Below are 21,681 nucleotides of genomic sequence, written 5' to 3'. Positions count from 1 at the left end.
TTTACCTACTGTATTTATTTATTTATTTTGCTCCTTTGCACCCCATTATTTCTATCTCTACTTTGCACTTTCTTCCACTGCAAACCAACCATTCCAGTGTTTTTTTACTTGCTATATTGTATTTACTTCGCCACCATGGCCTTTTTTATATTTTTATTTATATATATATATATTTTGTTTGCCTTCACCTCCCTTATCTCACCTCACTTGCTCACATTGTATATAGACTTATTTTTCACTGTATTATTGACTGTATGTTTCTTTTACTCCATGTGTAACTATGTGTTGTTGTATGTGTCGAACTGCTTTGCTTTATCTTGGCCAGGTCGCAATTGTAAATGAGAACGTGTTCTCAATTTGCCTACCTGGTTAAATAAAGGTGAAATAAATAAATAAACATTGGGTTGAGGTCGGGTGATTGTGGAAGCCAGGTCATCTGATGCAGCACTCCTCCACTCTCCTTCTTGGTCAAATATCCCTTACATAGCCTGGAGGTGTGTTTTGGGTCATTGTCCTGTTGAAAAACAAATGATAGTCCCACTAAGTGCGAACCAGATGGGATGGCGTATCGCTGCAGAATGCTGTGGTAGCAATACTGGTTAAATGTGCCTTGAATTCTAAATAAATCACAGAGTGGCACCAGCAAAGCACCCCCACACCATCACACCACCTCCTCCATGCTTCACGGTGGGAACCACACATGCAGAGATCATCAGTTCACCTACTCTGCGTCTCACAAAGACACGGGATTGGAACCAAAAATGTCTAATTTGGACTCATCAGACCAAAGGATAGATTTCCACCGATCTAATGTCCACTGCTCGTGTTTCTTGGCCCAAGCAAGTCTCTTCTTATCATTGGTATCCTTTAGTAGTGATTTCTTTGCAGCAATTCAACCATGAAGGCCTGATTCATGCAGTCTCCTCTGAACAGTTGATGTTGAGATGTGTCGGTTACTTGAACTCTGAAGCATTTAATTATAAATATTATAGTTTAATGTAAACCTCAACTAGTATACAATTTTTATGATTTATGGACAAATTACAGCAACATATTTTGTGTTTTATTCATATGAAATTAGGTTTTCCTAAATATATATAAAAAATAAAAAAATGACCTGAGAATTTAATCCGAAAGCATTTCAGTAAAGAGAATTTGGGGTAAAAAATTTACAAAATTCTGGCGAAAATGTCAAATGGATTTAAAATAAGACACTTTCCCAAAAACTAGACATCTTAGTCCTCTGAATGATAGTTGATTTTGCAGATGCAACATGGTTTTGTAACTCAATTTTCTACATACATTTTAAAACAGTTTTCATGTAAATGACCCATTTGAAGATGCCATATAAAAATTGTGAATCCTATGCACCTAAAGTTATTGTGCAAAAGCAATAGTCAACATTAAGAGAAGTTCTGAAAGGAACTTTCAAGAATATTGTGATTCAAATGTCTTGACATCACAGCTCATCACAGTAGTTCATAGTTCAGTTCAAGGGTTCTGTCTAATAGTAGTCAGGAAAACACACAGCTCATAGTCAAGGAAGTCAACAGTCCGTTAGGAATGAATGCTACATTTAAATGAACACACGTAGGTAGGTACTGTAGCAAAGGAGGCTGCTGAGGGGAGAACACCTCATAATAATGTCTGGAACAGAAAACACATGGAAACCATGTTTTTGATACCATTCCACTTCCGCCATTACCATGAGCCCATCTCCCCAATTAAGGTGCTACCAACCTCCTGTGTACTGTAGGTAGGTGGCAGAGGAGGCTGGTGGGAGGAGCTATAGGAGGACAGGTTCATTGTAATGGCTGGAATGGAAGAAATGGAACAGAGTCAAACGTGGTTTCCATATGTTTAAAAATATATATTATTTACAATGACAGCCTACTGGGGAACAGTGGGTTAACTGTCTTTTTCAGGGGCATAACGACAGATTTTGACCTTGTCAGCTCGGGGATTCAATCCAGCAACATTTCGGTGTCTGGCCCAAAGCTCTAACCACTAGGCTACCTGCCACCCCTGTTTGATGTGGTTGATACCGTTCCATTTATTCTATTCCAGCCATTACAATGAGTCGGTCCTCCTATAGCTCCTTCCACCAGCCTCCTCTGGTAGGTAGGTAGGTAGGTATAGTTGTAGTGACAACAAGTTATCCGGAAAATCTAGACATAGTTAGTTATAAAATGTATAATTTCAAAAAATAATTCACTTGCAGACGTCTTTGGTGGTGAGCTGGTAAATTGTTTTACAATGTGTACTGTAGTATAACATATGATTGGTGGAGTGATCAAAATACATGATTAGTGTGTCTATAGCAACAGTTCTGGATCCCAAAGCTATTCAATCACATGACCATCATTTGTCCATCCCAAACCACCCTTCACAGTTCCTATAGCCTATAGACAGGCCCTGTGGGAGGGATCTTGAGCTGGACTGTCCTATCATCTTTTAAAACAAAGTCACAGTGTCCTCTCATTGGTGGATGGGACTGTCAGTCAGTCTCGTCCTGCGAGCCAACAAAGAAGCAGATCTGTCGTGGGGAGGGGCTGGGCATGAGGGGGCTGGTGCGGCGGTGGGAAGAGGGGGCGGTGGGGATGTTCCAGTATTGGCTTTGGAGGTCAAGAGCAGAGAGAGCGAACCCGGAGAGATGACCGTTTCTCTCCCTGTGTCCGTCACTGTCCAGGGGTAGGGGCAGGCTCATGCAATTCCTCAGGGAACCATCACTGCAAAAAGAAAAACACACAAGGCCATTAGACTTTATTCATACTGTATGACAGGCATCCATCCATAATATAACCCAGTAGTAGTAAGTCCATGTCTCTCACCTGGTTATGTCTGCTGGTGCTCCTCTCCAGGTCTGTCTGTACACGCTCCCAGCCACATCCCCAGCCACCCCAGCTAGCCAACGCATATCTGCAGGCACCTCTGGGATCCACTCCACAAACCTGGAGTACAAGAGAGGGACAAGAAGGGTCAATGTACTGTGATGTACCACCAAGTGGGGGGGCCAGTTCTCAACAATTCCTGTGGTCGATTGACTTGCCAACTAGGTGGAGTCCCTGTGCAGCACATTCAAATTGATTGTATTTAGTAGGAAACCTGTTTGTATTCCTAGTCTGTTTGCGTTCACAGTGTTATTTGGTTGCTGTGGTGGGCTAGTGACTACTTTAAAGACTACTTTGTTGTCAGTGGTTGCTGTCAGGGCTAGTTTGAAGGTATTGGCTGCTGTATGCTAAAGGATAGTTATGCTAAAGGATAGTTATGCTAAAGGATAATTATGCTAAAGGCTAGTTCAGGGCTTTTTAGAAGCTGACTTGTTTGCATTAATGTTGTCATTGGTTGCTGTTTGAGCTACTGTGACTGCTTTGAGTTCATTGAGGGCTTGTTCGTTTGTGGTAGGTAGCACTAGTAGTGGTATAGGATGTAGACTTACCTCTTGCCCACTGAGTAGGCTGATACCACAGGTAGTGTGCAGGGCAGGAGCATGTAGGAGGCCACTCTGACCGGCAGCATCTCGGACACCTGAGCATACAGACCCGGCTTCTGCTGGCACGCCTCACAGAACACTACAGTCATAGAGACCCAATATGTCACACTTCGCTGACACGGGCACAGCCTCAGATGACTTTCAGATACACACAACAACCACACGTCACTGACAAGAGTGCAGCGACAACACAATGTTAATGTCAGTGTTATAACTAGATAACAACAGTTTCTAACAGCTTTGAGCAGAAAATATCTGAGTCTAGGTTAACCTCCTATCTACCTTTTTTGATTTGGGTAGGCAGGTTGTCAACAATCTGCTCGTCCAGCCACCAGTGCCGCTTCCTCAGGAGGCGGAGCCGGCGGAGCATCCAGTCCTTAGTGGTTTCCGTGGCGATGGGCTTGCAGCAGCAGGTGTGTATGGCTTCTGATAGGTTGGGGCCGGCAGTCGGACACTCCAGCTTCAGCAGATCTGACATCATAAACAATACATTCATCATCTTTGTAACACAGCATCAAAATATTACCCCATAAATAAGTGCTGGTTTACTCCATACTTCATGTTGAACACTGTACATCATTGATGCTCACTGCATGTACTGTATATCACAGTAGCTTATGATCTTAGCACAGCCCACTATTACTGTCAAAGGCAAGTAATACTCACGGTTCTCCTCAAGAAAGCGAAGGGCGTCCTTGTAGCCACTCTGGCATATCTCTGCCATGACCTGTCAAAGAAAACACATAGATCATACCGATTGAGGTAGGGGATCATATGCAAGAGGTCAATTGAATAAATATAAGACATACTCATAATCAAATCACAGGATCATTGGGACTCAGATATACCCACCCACACACGATACAGAGCATGATCTCACATTATGTAATTAGTTATAACTATCACTACCATTGACTGATTAGCAATCATGTTATCGCTGACAGTTAACAACCGTATTAAACAAGTACAGCTGTTTATAACCACATAAAACAGAGGGGAATGACTAATATCAGCCAGAACCCTCCTGTGCAACAGGCTCCTTTATTTTTGAATGGACAACAATCCAGGAAGTGTTTGACTAGGGGTTAAAGGTCAACGTGGCAGAGTTCTTTCTGTTCTCTGGCTACTCCTTATTCTGTATTCCTACAAGAACAAAGCAACAGGGAGAGAGGTATCTGGACAGCTAGCTTCACAGTGGCACTACATATGTGTGAATTTAGTCAGGGTAGGTTAAACACTATTACACGTGAGGGAAAAGGTAGGGTGGAGTCTTCTATGTGTGTGTCCGTGCATGCCATGTGTAAACACTGTGTCAAAGGTGGCAGAGTCAAGTGAAACACACACTTCCTTTTCTAAGTAGGGCCTCTGCACATGGCTCTGTCGGTGGGATTGGGTTTAATCCCAAAATTCCAGTTACAACATTCCAGGTACACATGAAGGGAAAAGACGGTGGCAGATCTTGGATTGCAGCAGCAATAATAACAGAGCGAAAACTGAACCAAGAGACACAGACCAACCTCAAAGAGGGCAAAGTTCACCTGACGCTAAAAGTTGACTCCCATGTTATTATCCAGACACTGAAGAAGAATGTGCAATACAGGAAATGTAATTCAACAAGGACAGAAGCCAATAATGTCCTGCCAGTATTGATCACTGTGTAGTTAGGGAGGGACAGGGGAGGGCAAAGTTCAGATAGGAAGTATGGGGGGTAAGGGTAGGAGTCCAAAGAGGAGACAGGGTAAGGGGTTAAATGGGGGAGTTGGGGTTATATAATCAGGGAATAGGATAGTGGAAGTTCAGGGGCCCAGTCTCCCATACCAGACTACTACGCTCTCCTACAGAAATGTATAGAATGTTTAGACTATTTCAAGGGTACCTAAATAAGGATTTCATAACACATAACCCATACATAAGGCTTCTATTTACAAGTAGTCATAAACAACCCATCTGATGAATGGGACTAAGGGGCATCCTGATCCTCTATCCTACCTTTGGGAACAGGGCCTACATAAGGACTTCATAACACATTCCCAGGGCCATGCATAACGCATTGGTAAGCAGTCATAGCGGTCGACCTACCTTGGGTTCTGGGGGGAACAGGGCATTGCTGAGGCGGTACATATTGTCCAGGTTAATCTGGATGGAGGTGTTGGTGAAGCGCAGCTCGTGGAAGTTGAAGGAGGTGTCCCGTGGACAGATGTCGCTCTCGCCGGAGAACGGAGAGATGCTGATGGTGTTCTTCAGCTCTGACTGAGGAAGGTTGTCACTGATTCCCCCATCCACGTAACGCTACAGAGAGAAGAGGGGGGAGACAGGGAGGAGGGAAAGAGAGAGAAAAAGTGAGAATAATTGGGTGTTTTTGGACCCATGCACAACTATAAACAAGCCGTATCTGTTTGACTATTTCCAAGACCACAGCCTTTCCACAGAACCACACCCCAGGCATACTGTAGTCCGGACGTCTCAGGGCTGACAGAGATGACTGTTCTAAATCTCTATTTATATATTATAAATATTTGTTGTTGACTTCCTCTGCCTATCTTCTGCTAAAAAATATGTAATTTATGACCCAACTCGGTTATCACTGAAATCTAATATGATACGAAACAACATTTTCAAGGAAACATTCCCCTCTTGAGGGCATATTAGGCATGTCAGATTTCCCCTTAGCCAGCTTCTCCACACTGCCAACTCATGACCAAACAATCTGACATTACTATTTGGAGAATTAATCAATTTTTACACCAGTCTCATGTAATTATCCGATGCAGCTCCATTTCAAGTTCAGATGCTACCCTCTAACATTTCAAAATGAATTCCTAGTTTTCCAGTGTAAAACGCTGAGAACATCTGAGGGGAAAAAAGGATAGCAGTGCCAGTTCCTAAGCATGATCAAGACTCAACTTGGCAGTGAGTTTAGCAAAGAGAGTTCAGGGCTGAGGGCAAAGAATGCACTATATTTCCTTGTTCAGAGTGTCAAAGCCAACCGTTACGAGTCCAGTGATGAAATCTAGTTTAAATGAAACTTCATCACTTTCACAAGAAACTTAAATAAATAGTATGCACATTATTCTGAAAAAGTACATTTTTTTTTAACCTTTATTTAACCAGGTAGGCAAATTGAGAACACGTTCTCATTTACAATTGCGACCTGGCCAAGATAAAGCAAAGCAGTTCGACACATACAACAACACATAGTTACACATGGAGTAAAACAAACATATAGTCAATAATACAGTGAAAAAAAAAAATAAGTCTATATACAATGTGAGCAAGTGAGGTGAGATAAGGGAGGTGAATGCAAACAAATATATGTATAAATAAATAAAAATATAAAAGGCCATGGAGGCGAAGTGAATACAACACAGCAAGTAAAATAAAAACTAAAAAAACAATGGAATGGTTGGTTTGCAGTGGAAGAAAGTGCAAAGTAGAGACAGAAATAATGGGGTGCAAAGGAGCAAAATAAATTAATAAATAAATACAGTAGGTAAAGAGGTAGTTGTTTGGGCTAAATTGTAGATGGGTTATATACAGGTGCAGTAATCTATGAGCTGCTCTGACAGCTGGTGCTTAAAGCTAGTGAGGGAGATAGGTGTTTCCAGTTTCAGAGATTTTTGTAGTTCGTTCCAGTCATTGGCAGCAGAGAACTGGAAGGAGAGGCGTCCAAAGGAAGAATTGGTTTTGGGGGTGACTAGAGAGATATACCTGCTGGAGCGCGTGCTACAGGTAGGTGCTGCTATGGAGACCAGCGAGCTGAGATAAGGGGGGACTTTACCTAGCAGGGTCTTGTAGATGACCTGGAACCAGTGGGTTTGGCGACGAGTATGAAGCGAGGGCCAGCCAACGAGAGTGTACAGGTCGCAGTGGTGGGTAGTATATGGGGCTTTGGTGACAAAACGGATGGCACTGTGATAGACTGCATCCAATTTATTGAGTAGGGTTTTGGAGGCTATTTTGTAAATGACATCACCGAAGTCGAGGATTGGTAGGATGGTCAGTTTTACAAGGGTATGTTTGGCAGCATGAGTAAAGGATGCTTTGTTGCGGAATAGGAAGCCAATTCTAGATTTGACTTTGGATTGGAGATGTTTGATGTGAGTCTGGAAGGAGAGTTTACAGTCTAACCAGACACCTAGGTATTTGTAGGTGTCCACATATTCTAAGTCAGAGCCGTCCAAAGTAGTGATGTTGGACAGGCGGGCAGGAGCAGGCAGCGATCGGTTGAAGAGCATGCATTTGGTTTTACTTGTATTTAAGAGCAGTTGGAGGCCACGGAAGGAGAGTTGTATGGCATTGAAGCTCGCCTGGAGGGTTGTTAACACAGTGTCAAAAGAAGGGCCAGAAGTATACAGAATAGTGTCGTCTGCGTAGAGGTGGATCAGAGAATCACCAGCAGCAAGAGCGACATCATTGATGTAAACAGAGAAGAGAGTCGGTCCAAGAATTGAACCCTGTGGCACCCCCATAGAGACTGCCAGAGGCCCGGACAACAGACCCTCCGATTTGACACACTGAACTCGATCAGAGAAGTAGTTGGTGAACCAGGCGAGGCAATCATTAGAGAAACCAAGGCTGTCGAGTCTGCCAATGAGGATGTGGTGATTGACAGAGTCAAAGGCCTTGGCCAGGTCAATGAATACGGCTGCACAGTATTGTTTCCTATCGATGGCGGTTACGATATCGTTTATGACCTTGAGCGTGGCTGAGGTGCACCCATGACCAGCTCTGAAACCAGATTGCATTGCGGAGAAGGTGTGGTGGGATTCGAAATGGTCGGTAATCTGTTTGTTGACTTGGCTTTCGAAGACCTTAGAAAGGCAGGGTAGGATAGATATAGGTCTGTAGCAGTTAGGGTCAAGGGTGTCCCCCCCTTTGAAGAGGGGGATAACCGCAGCTGCTTTCCAATCTTTGGGGATCTCAGACGACACGAAAGAGAGGTTGAAGAGGCTAGTAATAGGGGTGGCAACAATTTCAGCAGATAGTTTTAGAAAGAAAGGGTCCAGATTATCTAGCCCGGCTGATTTGTAAGGGTCCAGATTTTGCAGCTCATTTAGAACATCAGCTGACTGTATTTGGGAGAAAGAGAAATGGGGAAGGCTTGGGCGAGTAGCAGAGGGGAGGGCAGTGCTGTTGTCCGGGGTGGGGGTAGCCAGGTGGAAAGCATGGCCAGCCGTAGAAAAATGCTTATTGAAATTCTCAATTATAGTGGATTTGTCGGTGGTGACAGTGTTTCCTATCTTCAGAGCGGTTGGAAGCTGGGAGGAGGTGTTCTTATTCTCCATGGACTTTACGGTGTCCCAGAACTTTTTTGAATTTGTGTTGCAGGAAGCAAATTTCTGCTTGAAATAGCTAGCCTTGGTTGTTCTATCTGCCTGTGTATATTGGTTTCTGGCTTCCCTGAAAAGTTGCATATCACGGGGGCTGTTCGATGCTAATGCAGAACGCCATAGGATGTTTTTCTGTTGGTTAAGGGCAGTCAGGTCAGGAGAGAACCAAGGGCTATATCTGTTCCTGGTTCTAAATTTCTTGAATGGGGCATGCTTATTCAAGATGGTGAGGAAGGCATTTTTAAAAAATGACCAGGCATCCTCTACTGACGGGATGAGATCAATATCCTTCCAGGATACCCCGGCCAGGTCGATTAGAAAGGCCTGCTCGCTGAAGTGTTTCAGGGAGCGTTTGACAGTGATGAGTGGAGGTCGTTTGACCGCTGACCCATTACGGATGCAGGCAATGAGGCAGTGATCGCTGAGATCTTGGTTGAAAACAGCAGAGGTGTATTTGGAGGGCAAGTTTGTTAGGATGATATCTATGAGGGTACCCGTGTTTACGGAATTGGGGTGGTACCTGGTAGGTTCATTTATAATTTGTGTGAGATTGAGGGCATCAAGCTTAGATTGTAGGGAGGCTGGGGTGTTGAGCATGTTCAAATTTAGGTCGCCTAGCAGCACGAGCTCTGAAGATAGATGGGGGGCAATCAGTTCACATATAGTGTCCAGAGCACAGCTGGGGGCAGAGGGTGGTCTATAGCAGGCGGCAACGGTGAGAGACTTGTTTTTAGAGAGGTGGATTTTTAAAAGTAGAAGTTCAAATTGTTTGGGAACAGACCTGGATAGTATAACAGAACTCTGCAGGCAGTCTTTGCAGTAGATTGCAACACCGCCCCCTTTGGCCGTTCTATCTTGTCTGAAAATCTTGTAATTGGGGATGAAAATGTCTGAATTTTTGGTGGTCTTTCTAAGCCAGGATTCAGACACGGCTAAAACATCCGGGTTGGCAGAGTGTGCTAAAGCAGTGAACAAAACAAACTTAGGGAGGAGGCTTCTAATGTTAACATGCATGAAGCCAAGGCTATTACGGTTACAGAAGTCATCAAAAGAGAGCGCCTGGGGAATAGGAGTGGAGCCAGGTACTGCAGGGCCTGGATTCACCTCTACATCACCAGAGGAACAGAGGATGAGTAGGATAAGGGTACGGCTAAAAGCTATGAGAATTGGTCGCCTAGAGCTACTAGAGCAGAGAGTAAAAGGAGGTTTCTGGGGGCGATAAAATAGTTTAAAGGAATAATGTACAGACAAAGGTATGGTAGGATGTGAATACAGTGGAGGTAAACCTAGGTATTGAGTGATGATGAGAGAGATATTGTCTCTAGAAACATCATTGAAACCAGGTGATGTCATCGCATATGTGGGTGGTGGAACTGAGAGGTTGGATATGGTATAGAGAGCAGGGCTAGAGTCTCTACAGTGAAATAAGCCAATAAACACTAACCAGAACAGCAATGGACAAGGCATATTTACATTAAGGAGAGGCATGCTAATCGAGTGATCAATAAGGGTCCAGTGAGTAGAGGTTGGTTGGGGTCGTGGCGATCCAGACAGCTGGCCGGGTATATGGCTATCGGTAGCAGCATAGGATGGAGGTCTGTTTGTAGATACCTCGTGCGTTTCCGTCGGTAGGTTAGTGGGGTTCCGTGTAGTGGGGTTCCGTGTGGTAGAGGGGATCAATCCAAATTGGCAAAATAGATATAGTGACCCAAGGAAAAAATAAAATAAATAAATAATAATAATAATAATAGTTGTCCAATATACTTGTTCAAATAGCAGCCGATAAGACAGCTAACGATTAGCGGGCCTCAGATGAGCGTTCAGGTAACGTCGGGACGGAGGTGCCAGTTGGATAAATCCCTCGGGCAGATAACGTCGGCAGTCAGTCGCGGCAGTCAGTCGTGAAGGCCCGGTGGGGTTCCGTATCTGCAGCAGCAACAAAAGAAACGGGTCCGGATGGTGATGGAACTCCTCAGCTGGCTAGCTCCAGAAAGATTAGAGTTTGCTCCGGGGTCGACGTAAGCCAATAGTCACACGGTTTGCAGCTAGCTAGCTGCGAAATCAAGGTACAAGTGTCCAGAGCCTGCGGCTGGAATCCGGGGAAACTGAGAAAAAAAAAAAAAAAAAAAAAAAAAAAAGAGTCCCGGAATGCTCCGGTCCGAGTCGCGTTGCACAAAAGTGCCGGTAGATTATCGAGCTAAAGGAATAGCTGATGACCACTAAACGTGGGCAGCTGAAACACCAACGCTAGCCAGCAAACCGGCTAATTTCGGGGCAGCTACAGATTAGCTTCTGGCTAGCTATCGGAGTAGCTTCTGGTTAAGCTTTCAGGCTAGCTTCTGAATTAGCCCCTGGCTAGCTTCCACGATGGATTTTCAGATTGAGGTAAGTAATACTTTTTGTAATTGGTGAAGCGGGTTGCAGGAAAGCTTTTGCAGGAAAGCTTTTGTAGTTGAGGTCTTGGATAATAAAATAGATAAAAGATATGCGAAGAAAGGTGTAAATATATATATATACAGGACACGAACAATACGGAACAGAAAAAGACGTCTGAACTGCTAAGCCACCAAAAGCAGAAAGTTCAACTTCATGCCCTCAGATATGCTGTTTATAAGTCATTTATGACTGTTCTATATATTTGTCATAATAGACCCAGTGCATACATCTATATATATATAGATGGTGCATACATCTATATAGAGACATGGTGTCACACCCTGATCTGTTTCACCTGTCTTTGTGCTTGTCTACACCCCCCCAGGTGTCGTCCATCTATCCCATTATCCCCTGTGTATTTACACCTGTGTTCTCTGTTTGTCTGTTGCCAGTTTGTTTTGTTCGTAGAACCTACCAGCGTTTTTCCCCTCGCTCCTGTCTTGTCTTAGTCTTGTCTTCCTTTTCTAGTTTTTTCCCGGCTTTGCCCCTTCTGCCTGTCCTGACCCTGAGCTTGCCTGCCGTCCTGTACCTTTGTCCCACTACTCTGGTTTACCAACTTCTGCCTGCCCTGACTCTGAGCCTGCCTGCTGTCCTGTACCTTTGCCCCACAACTCTGGATTACCGAGCTCTGCCTGACCTGACCCTGCCTGCCATCCTGTACCTTTGCCCCTGTTCTTGTAATAAACATTGTTACTTCGACACAGTCTGCATCTGGGTCTTACCTTAAAACATGATAAATGGAGCATACATCTATATAGAGAGATGGGACATAAATATAAATCCAGAGATGGGGCAGAACGCTCCTTCCTGAGTGGTATGACGGCTGCGTGGTCCCATCGTGTTTCTACTTGCGTACTATGTTCGTGTCATATGTCAGTTGTGCAGAGGTGAGGACAGAGTCAAGCGCAGGACACAGAACTGAGTAAAAATAACGTACTTTACTCTGAAAAATAAATCTGCCAAAATAATCCACGCAGGGATAACAAACCCTAACCCTAACACAAACGACTAACACATACCAGGAATAATCACGCACAAAACATCATGGGAACCAGAGGGTTAAATAGGGAAATAATAATAACTTAATGGGAACCAGGTGTGTACATTCAAGACATAACAAATGGAAAAAAGAAACATGGATCGGTGGCAGCTAGAAAGCCGGTGACGACGACCGCCGAACGCTGCCCGAACAAGGAGAGGCACCAACTTCGGCGGAAGTCGTGACAGTTTGTACAGATGAACGTGGTACCTTCAGGCGTTTTGAAATTGCTCCCAAGGATGAACCAGACTTGTGGAGGTCTACAATATTTTTTCTGAGGTCTTGGCTGATTTCTTTTGATTTTCCCATGATGTCAAGGAAAGAAGCACTGAGTTTGAAGGTAGGCCTTGAAATATATCCACAGGTACACCTCCAATTGACTCAAATTATGTCAATTAGCCTACCAGAAGCTTCTAAAGCCATGACATAATTTTCTGTTTTTTCTGGCACAGTCAACTTAGTGTATGTGAACTTCTGACCCACTGGAATTGTGATACAGTGAATTAAAAGTGAAATAATCTGTCTGTAAACAATTGTTGGAAAAATTACTTGTGTCATGCACAAAGTACAGTTGTGGCCAAAAGTTTTGAGAATGACACAAATATAAATTTTCACAAAGTCTGCTGCCTCAATTTGTATGGTGGCAATTTGCATATACTCCAGAATGTTATGAAGAGTGATCAGATGAATTGCAATTAATTGCAAAGTCCCTCTTTGCCATGCAAATTAACTGAATCCCCAAAAAACATTTCCACTGCATTTCAGCCCTGCCACAAAAGGACCAGCTGACATCATGTCAGTGATTCTCTCGTTAACACAGGCGGGAGTGTTGACAGGGACAAGGCTGGAGATCACTCTGCCATGCTGATTGAGTTTGAATAACAGACTGGAAGCTTCAAACGGAGGGTGGTTCTTGGAATCATTGTTCTTCCTCTGTCAACCATGGTTACCTGCAAAGAAACACGTGCCGTCATCATTGCTTTGCACAAAAAGGGCTTCACAGGCAAGGATATTGCTGCCAGTAATATTGCACCTAAATCAACCATTTATCGGATCATCAAGAACTTCAAGGAGAATGGTTCAATTGTTGTGAAGAAGGCTTCAGGGCGCCCAAGAAAGTCCAGCAAGCGCCAGGACCGTGTCCTAAAGTTGATTCAGCTGCGGGGTCAGGGCCCCCAACAGTACAGAGCTTGCTCAGGAATGGCAGCAGGCAGGTGTGAGTGCATCTGCATGCACAGTGAGGCGAAGACTTTTGGAGGATGGCCTGGTGTCAAGAAGGGCAGCAAAGAAGCCACTTCTCTCCAGGAAAACATCAGAGATAGACTGATATTCTGCAAAAGGTACAGGAATTGGACTGCTGAGGACTGGGGTAAAGTAATTTTCTCTGATGAATCCCCTTTCCGATTGTTTGGGGCATCCGGAAAAAAGCTTGTCCGGAGAAGACAAGGTGAGCGCTACCATCAGTCCTGTGTCATGCCAACAGTAAAGCATCCTGAGACCATTAATGTGTGGGGTTGCTTCTCAGCCAAGGGAGTGGGCTCACTCATAATTTTGCCTAAGAACACAGCCATGAATAAAGAATGGTACCAACACATCCTCCGAGAGCAACTTCTCCCAACCATCCAGGAACAGTTTAGTGACGAACAATGCCTTTTCCAGCATGATGGAGCACCTTGCCATAAGGCAAAGGTGATAACTAAGTGGCTCGGGGAACAAAACATCGATATTTTGGGTCCATGGCCAGGAAACTCCCCAGACCTTAATCCCATTGAGAACTAGTGGTCAATCCTCAAGAGGCGGGTGGACAAACAAAACCCCACAAATTCTGACAGACTCCAAGCATTGATTATGCAAGAATGGGCTGCCATCAGTCAGGATGTGGCCCAGAAGTTAATTGACAGCATGCCAGGGCGGATTGCAGAGGTCTTGAAAAAGAAGGGTCAACACTGCAAATATTGACTCTTTGCATCAATTTCATGTACTTGTCAATAAAAGCCTTTGACACTTATAAAATGCTTGTAATTATACTTCAGTATTCCATAGTAACATCTGAGAAAAATATCTAAAGACACTGAAGCAGCAAACTTTGTGAAAATTAATATTTGTGTCATTCTCAAAACTTTTGGCCACGGCTGTAGGACCTAACCGACTAGATGTCCTAACCGACTTGCAAAACTGCAGTTTTGTTAACACTAAATTTGTGGAGTGGTTGAAAAACGACTTTTAATGACTCCAATCTCGGTCTATGTAAAGAGAGAGAGAGAGAGAGAGAGAGAGAGAGAGAGAGAGGGTGGGTGGGTGGGTGGGTGGAGGAGTTTAAACAGGGGGTGGAGGAGTTTCAACAGGATATCTAAATAGCTATCTGTGAACCTGACACACCCGGCAATAGGACACACTAACTATAACCTATATTTATTGAACAATCTAGTGTGTTCCGCCTGTGTTCTATGTATATATAATTTGGCACTGTGCCAGGGACATGCCCAGATAGCAGCTATATGCCCTCAATGATAACAAGAGCAGATAGCAGTGAAATATACTAGAGAAAAAGTGACATACACGCAAACAGAAAAACAAAACATTGTGCTACGCTTGAACCTATAGCCTCCTTATGACTCTGACCTGAGCAATAAAGGCATTAGAGACGAGACCATAATAAACCCAGTCTAACATCTGCTGCTTTTTCTTAGAAAACAAGGAAACCGTGTTCAAGGAAACGTAAAGAAAGCAGTTGAGGCATTAGGGCCTTGGGCACGTACCACTCCTTGGAAGGATGGGGGGATCAGACCACAGTATATGGGGATGAAACAGCTACACACCAGTGCCTGTAGACACATCAGAGAGAGATGTTACACAGTCCAACTCAGTTTACACTACATACAAGGCCAGTAGATGAAAGGACAAATATGTATGGGATATGTATGGGATATGGAAAAACTCAAGTACTCATGGGTGTTCAGGGCACATATTCACAATGCGTTTTATAGTATGAGTACTGATCTAGGATCAGGTGCCACCTCCTTATCCAATGGATCCTAGATCAGTACTCCTACTCGGATATGTTTTGTGAATAGCAGCCCAGGTGGGTTGAGTGGGGACACTGACCTGGATGAGCTCCTCCTTGGACTTGAACTCGGACACAATGACGTTTTGTCCATCAGACACGCGAGTGAGTGACACACACAGCCTCCCGGAGGCGAGTGTGTGTGCATCGGTGGGCAGGTCACGCTCCAGCCCCGACCTGATGACCTTGACCAGGTTAAAGGAGGGGTGGAGGGGACCCAGGTTACGCTTCCGGGCCTCCTTGGCTGTCTCGATCACATCCTCACAGCACTTAGCTAGAGGAGGGGAGAGACGGAGAGACAGTATGTCAAGGCCTTCCATTGGGAGGAATTGGATGTTTTTTATTCAAAGGAAGATTGATTCTCAAGGGAACTAAACAGTGATCTGTAGCTCACAAAAAAAACTTCATCCACTGGTTTAATTGATTTACTGCCCTGCACCTGTACTGAGCATTTTAATTAATTATATGAAGAGTGCCTTGGTCCTCCTTTCTTTTTGATGACCAATTCACCCCTTTTCCCAAAGAGCACCTTCTATCTACCAAAATGTACTATTGTGTACCTTAGTAGCGCTTCCCTTCCTCCTCTTTCTACTAGTTATGTGTGTTCATCTTATCTACACTTGGATGGAATGGATGGAATGGATCTGAAGACTGTTATACACACAGACAGAATTCCAGTAAAGAAAATCAAGTGATTAGAAAAATACTGAGGTAGTCTTATCTGGCTGAAATAAGGATGTTACTCATTTTATCAGTGGAACACATTGGAGTCACTGAGTGACAGTGAAACTCTGAGGTCATGAAACTCTGAGGTCATGAACAGTAACCTATATCTTCCTTCTGCCAATTTTCACAACAATCCAGTACTTTCTTTTGACTCTTAATGACGCCTTTATTGACTGTTCACTCGATTTTTATCCCTCTATTACTCTTTCAATCTCTCACCCTCTTTAACTCTCTCTCTCTCTCATTTAGATAGGACACAACTGGGACACTTACTAAGTTCCCCAGTCATTCATCTCTTCACTATAAGGTTATTGGGTTTAAAAGACAGTGGAAGAGGCATGGTATCACACAGAGACTCAGCTAAGAGTTTTCTATGTCACGTTCTATGTCAAGCTGGGGCATGTTTGCTCTTAATCATGATTGTGTTTCCCCTTTGTCAGCGAGATCAATCAGTAACATTGGGAGGCCTCTGATCCAGAGGAACAATAGGTCAATAGTCCTATAACTGACCCGGATGGCATTTATCAATGGTGTGACATGATCAATGAGTGGAAGGCTACCATATTTATACACAGGCAGCCATTTTGGCTCTGACCATGTAATTATGTCATTATTAATAATTAGTAGTTTATTACATGAAAATAATACATGCCATTTAGCAGACACTTTTATCCAAAGAGACTTACAGTCATGTGTGAATACATTTTGTTTCTGTGTGGACCCGGGAATTGAACCCACTACCCTGGCGTCAAAAGCACCATGCTCTACACTGAGCTACAAAGGAGCCCCAGTATTACCACCTATCATTTACATAAGAGCAAAGCTTTAAGCATTGTTGAACTAATTTTCCCCATGTATCAAGGCCACAAGTGATTATTCTTTAAAGGTAATTTAGTTGCTAATCTAAAGTTGCTACTTTTGCGTAAAGGTCTCCATCCAGGCACTCCACTGATTACAGGGTGCGGTGAACTCAAGGGGCCAGTGCAGGGTACTGTAGCCTACCTATGGATGCCTGGCTGGCGAGCACCGTGGCGGTTAGGGCACCGGCGGAAGCCCCGTAGATCTTGGTGGCACCTTTGATGAGGTAAGGCGCTTGTTCCAACAGGCAACTGGCCACTCCGATGTGATAGATCCCCAGGAACCCGCAGCCGGCAAACGACAGATTCCATTCCTTCGTTAGGTCGAACATCCCGGGTGGACAGTCCTTGGCGAGGACCTAGAAGTTTGGGTAATGCACTTGTAATAATGACTCCAAAATGTTACCCTTGGCGTCTTTGACAAGTTCCCTTCATTACTGAATGTCAACAACAGTTTCCGAAAGAGGACGGCTCAAACTAGTACACACTACTCAGTCTACTCCTCTTGAGTAACGTACAAAGCGACAGTTATGTATTGAGAATCGCCGGAGCGCTGACTTGCCATGATCTTACGGATACTAGAACAGGGCAGGTCTGGCCAATCCGCATAAGGAGGCTGTGTCTTATTTTAGGTGGAGGCACGCCCCCACATTCTGCATCGGTAACACATGAGAGCGATGCAATCCATTCATGTCTATTCTATTCTAATATATTACATTCAAATCTATATTTGTTTCACCTACCTGCTATTACTGTGACAAGTCGAACTTTATTATTAATAGATTTGAGCCTATAGGCTAGCACCCGGATCAAACATGGAGCATTTCATAGGCTCCTGATGCCATTCAAGTACATTGAAAAACCTAATCTGTTGATTTGATCTTCCAATGACAACAGGCATACCTGCCTTATCTTGAATGCTTCATGTATGCTTGAAGGCATTCCTATTCCGGCTACAGAGACTAGTGAGCACGCGCATACCCCGCCACAGCGAACTGGTGCTGAAGCTGAGCAGGAGGCGCGCGCATTCCATGATCGCATCAAATTACATCGTTGCGACGACGTGATTGGCTGAAGCCTGAAGGTCAAGGAGTACTTCGCTCGCGCACTATCACGTCCTAGCCAAGCCATACTCAAGAGGAACATTATTTCTCTCAAAACAAATCTAATTATAACCGTTGAATTGATTATGAAGATATTTTCGTTGGGTGTCCGTTTTGAGGATGGCCGAGAGCGAGGCAGACACGCCAAGCACCCCGATAGAGTTTGAGAGCAAATACTTTGAGTTTGATGGAGTACGACTTCCACCCTTCTGCAGAGGAAAGATGGAGGACATCGCCAACTTCTCCCTCAGAAGTAGCGACATATGGATTGTCACGTATCCCAAGTCAGGTAAACAATATTGGCATGTGTTGATGCTATGCAATATGTTAGTGCAGTACCCTCACTACCCTGAGATGCAGCATGCTGAAGGCTTGAGAATGCAGGATCTTAGGTGTATCAGCGGAGGCTCCTCAGAGGAGGGAGGGGAGGACCATCCTACTCAGTGATTTTCATAAAAATGAAAATAGTGATCAATTAAAAAGTTTTCCTTTTTAGATAAAACTATACTACAAATATTGAAGTCACCACATAAACTGATTAAAACACACTGTTTTGCAATGGTCAGTAGCCTCAACAGCACTCTCTGGGGTAGCACCATGGTGTAGCCGGAGAACAGATATTTTCCATCCTCTGGGTGTGTCACAGCCGTCGAATGAAGTGGACCAAAGCGCAGAGTGGTGAGCGTACATATTCCTTTTTATTAGGATGACGCCGACAAAAACAATAAACAATACAAAAACAACCGTTTAATAATCTAGTATTGAAAGCTTAATCTAAAGCTAGCTAGCAGTGCAGTGCATAAAATCTGGTGAGTAGTTGACTCAAAGAGAGAGAAAGACAATAGTTGACCAGTTTTGAACAGAAGCAGCAGAGCGAGAGAGAGATACAGTACATTGCTTTGTCATTATGGGGTATTGTGTGGAGATTCACGAGGATTTAAAAAAAATGTAATCAATTTTTAGAATAAGGCTGTCGGGTCCCGCCGGTGTAACTGCTAAACTGCTTGCTGTACTGCGTGATTTTAGCGGGTTAACAAACACATTAGTTCTAGTAGCTATGTTAACTATGACATTAGCTAATATGGTGACAATGATGTAGGCTGTGTGTAATGGTTAGCGGTTATGGTACTGTATGAAGGTTTGGCTTGGAAAGTTTTTTTCGCTTGGTCACAGACAGCTGTTGTGTTGTGCACTGAACTATATGAGCAAATGGAAAAGGTGAGAGGAGGAGAGCGCGTAGATGCGAGAAGGAATTATACAACGAGCAAAGTGATGATGCTGTTCGTATGTGGCTGCTATGAAAGTGAATTGTGTGTGCGGGTGATCAGTGGTGTATTCACTCGGCCGATTCTGTTGAAAAAAGTTTCCTAAATGGAACAAATGGAACGAAACGGGGATAAACCTACTTGAATTTGTCCAATAGAAACTCTTGCTTGCAACTGTTTGGCCTAATGATTACACTGTAGATCAGCTAGATGCAAGGCGGTATTCAATGTGTCACTGTCTGTCAGCTTGAGCACCTACGTTACAAACTTTCATTCGTAGGCTAGGTTGTAGGAATCTCATGAAGGGTATAGGGGAAATTAGAGTAGTAGCCTAAACCTATCGATGTTACATTGAGCTTGTTGAATTGAATATGAATGACTGTCCTCCCTAATCTTAAACAGCACCGACCGCCACTGGTGTAGGTCTATAGTTGCTTTAGAAAGACAATGTCCCGTGGCAGCAGCTCAGGTTGATGTTATTTTGATCTTTTCCTGAAGACAACTAATAGAACGTTTCAGAATGGCCAGTGAAATATGGGAAACATGTTTGGTGGCCAAAAATAACTAGCCTGTCATTGCACAGTATTTGCATATTTCCCAGTGATCTTTGCCCAAACTTAAAAAATGTATTGTAACTGTTCAGTGAGGTTTGTTATATGAACCCTACAAAAATGCTGACACAATGGCAGAGTTGAACTGCCAAGCCTGACTCTTTTCTCTGTAAGTGTGCCTTAAAGGTCCACTGTGTAGTTTTTGTATGACCTGACCCATTTCAGTTGGTGCGGGAAGAAGGCTCTTCTCATCACTCCTATCAATGCCAACTAACAGGCACATGGGGGGGGAGGGCTTGGAATTGAGATTGGTAAAGGTTTAGGAGTTGGGTCTCATAATACTGTGTTCGTAACCAAGTGGGAGGTTGGAATTTACCAGTTGTGAAGTCGTAAATACCTGTCACGCCCTGGCTATAGAGAGGTTTTTTATTCTCTATTTTGGTTAGGCCAGGGTGTGACTAGGGTGGGCAGTCTATGTTCTTTTTTCTATGTTGTTGGTTTTCTATGTGCTTGGCCTGGTGTGGTTCCCAATCAGAGGCAGCTGTCTATCGTTGTCTCTGATTGGGAGCCATATTTAGGTAGCCTGTTTTCCCATTTTGTGTTGTGGGTGATTAATTTCTGTTTAGTGTGTGTTGCACCTGACGGAACTGTTTCGGTTGTCACTTTGTTGTTTTTGCTTTTTAGTGTTCAGTTTCTATTAAATATGACGAACACTTACCACGCTGCGTTTTGGTCTTCACCTTCTTCCGACGACAGCTGTTACAATACCAGTTGGGTTTATTCAGGTGCTTTGAACTCGTTTGAAACACAGATTGGCTAAAGGCCAACAAGCTGCGTAAACCATGAACTAAAAGTACAGCAATCATGCTTGTAAACAAATTATAGTGTTCAAAAACCAATAGATCGCTTTTTATAAATAATGTTTTGTTGTTACATGTAGCCCTTTACACTCATATACGGGTTGAAAATGGCTGATTTGGGCACTGAAAAACGCAACTTTTGCAAATATTTGTTGTCTGAGTGAGGGAAATGCTGTAAATTAAGGACTCATTGTACAGTCGTGGCCAAAAGTTTTAATTTTCACAAAGTCTGCTTCCTTTGTTTGTATGATGGCAATTTTCATATACTCCAGAATGTTATGAAGAGTGATCAGATTAATTGCAATTAATTGCAAAGTCCCTCTTTGCCATGCAAATGAACTGAATCCCCAAAAAACATTTCCACTGCATTTCAGCCCTGCCACAAAAGGACCAGCTGACATCATGTCAGTGATTCTCTCGTTAACACAGGTGTGAGTGTTGACGTGGACAAGGCTGGAGATCACTCTGTCATGCTGATTGAGTTTGAATAACAGACTGGAAGCTTCAAAAGGAGGGTGGTTCTTGGAATCACTGTTCTTCCTCTGTCAACCATGGTTACCTGGAAGGAAACATGTGCCGTTTGTGCTTTGCACAAAAAGGGCTTCACAGGCAAGAATAATGCTGCCAGTAAGATTGCACCTAAATCAACCATTTATCAGATCATCAAGATTTTCAAGGAGAGCGGTTCAATTGTCGTGAAGAAGGCTTGAGGCCGCCTAAGAAAGTCCAGCAAGCGCCAGGACCATCTCCTAAAGTTGATTCAGCTGCGGGATCGGGGCACCACTAGTACAGAGCTTGCTCAGGAATGGCAGCAGGCAGGTGTAAGTGCATCTGCACGCACAGAGAAGCGAAGACTTTTGGAGGATGGCCTGGTGTCAAGAAGGGCAGCAAAGAAGCCACTTCTCTCCAGGAAAAACATCAGGGACAGACTGCTATTCTGCAAAAGGTACAGGGATT

At 43.8% G+C, this 21,681-nt stretch overlaps 2 protein-coding genes across 2 annotated transcripts in view; one reads left to right on the top strand and one right to left on the bottom strand.

Moving 5' to 3' along the window:
* Positions 1-1,110: 1,110 nt before the first annotated feature.
* Positions 1,111-17,892, bottom strand: LOC139566091 (patatin-like phospholipase domain-containing protein 2). The gene is made up of 9 exons (XM_071387007.1): positions 17,091-17,892; positions 15,404-15,636; positions 15,058-15,123; positions 5,573-5,782; positions 4,160-4,220; positions 3,776-3,964; positions 3,440-3,572; positions 2,832-2,951; positions 1,111-2,729 (listed from the first exon to the last, which is right to left on the bottom strand). The coding sequence occupies exons 1-9, from the start codon at positions 17,275-17,277 to the stop codon at positions 2,498-2,500; spliced, it is 1,431 nt and encodes a 476-aa protein (XP_071243108.1). The 5' UTR covers positions 17,278-17,892; the 3' UTR covers positions 1,111-2,497.
* Positions 17,893-18,040: 148 nt separating this feature from the next.
* The window catches only part of LOC139565703 (sulfotransferase 4A1-like), a 38,073-nt gene continuing 34,432 nt past the window's right edge, over positions 18,041-21,681 (top strand). Inside the window, exon 1 of the mRNA XM_071386209.1 lies at positions 18,041-18,337. Coding sequence (XP_071242310.1) covers positions 18,169-18,337 — 169 coding nt within the window. The 5' untranslated portion in view covers positions 18,041-18,168. The remainder of the gene's footprint in view (positions 18,338-21,681) is intronic.

This window comes from Salvelinus alpinus, chromosome 37 (genome assembly GCF_045679555.1).
Source record: "Salvelinus alpinus chromosome 37, SLU_Salpinus.1, whole genome shotgun sequence".
NCBI lineage: Eukaryota > Metazoa > Chordata > Actinopteri > Salmoniformes > Salmonidae > Salvelinus > Salvelinus alpinus.
The sequence above is the reverse complement of the archived record's forward strand: the minus strand, read 5'-3'. Positions and strand labels throughout refer to the sequence as shown.

Bases quoted from the DNA above. Each gene is read 5' to 3' on its own strand.
- LOC139566091 (XM_071387007.1), bottom strand. From the start codon at position 17,277: ATGTTCGACCTAACGAAGGAATGGAATCTGTCGTTTGCCGGCTGCGGG. The intron at 15,637-17,090 runs GTAGGCTACAGT...CCCCTCCTCTAG, and splicing joins CGCCAGCCAGGCATCCATAG to CTAAGTGCTGTGAGGATGTG. The intron at 5,783-15,057 runs GTACGTGCCCAA...TTCTCTCTGTAG, and splicing joins CCCCATCCTTCCAAGGAGTG to CGTTACGTGGATGGGGGAAT.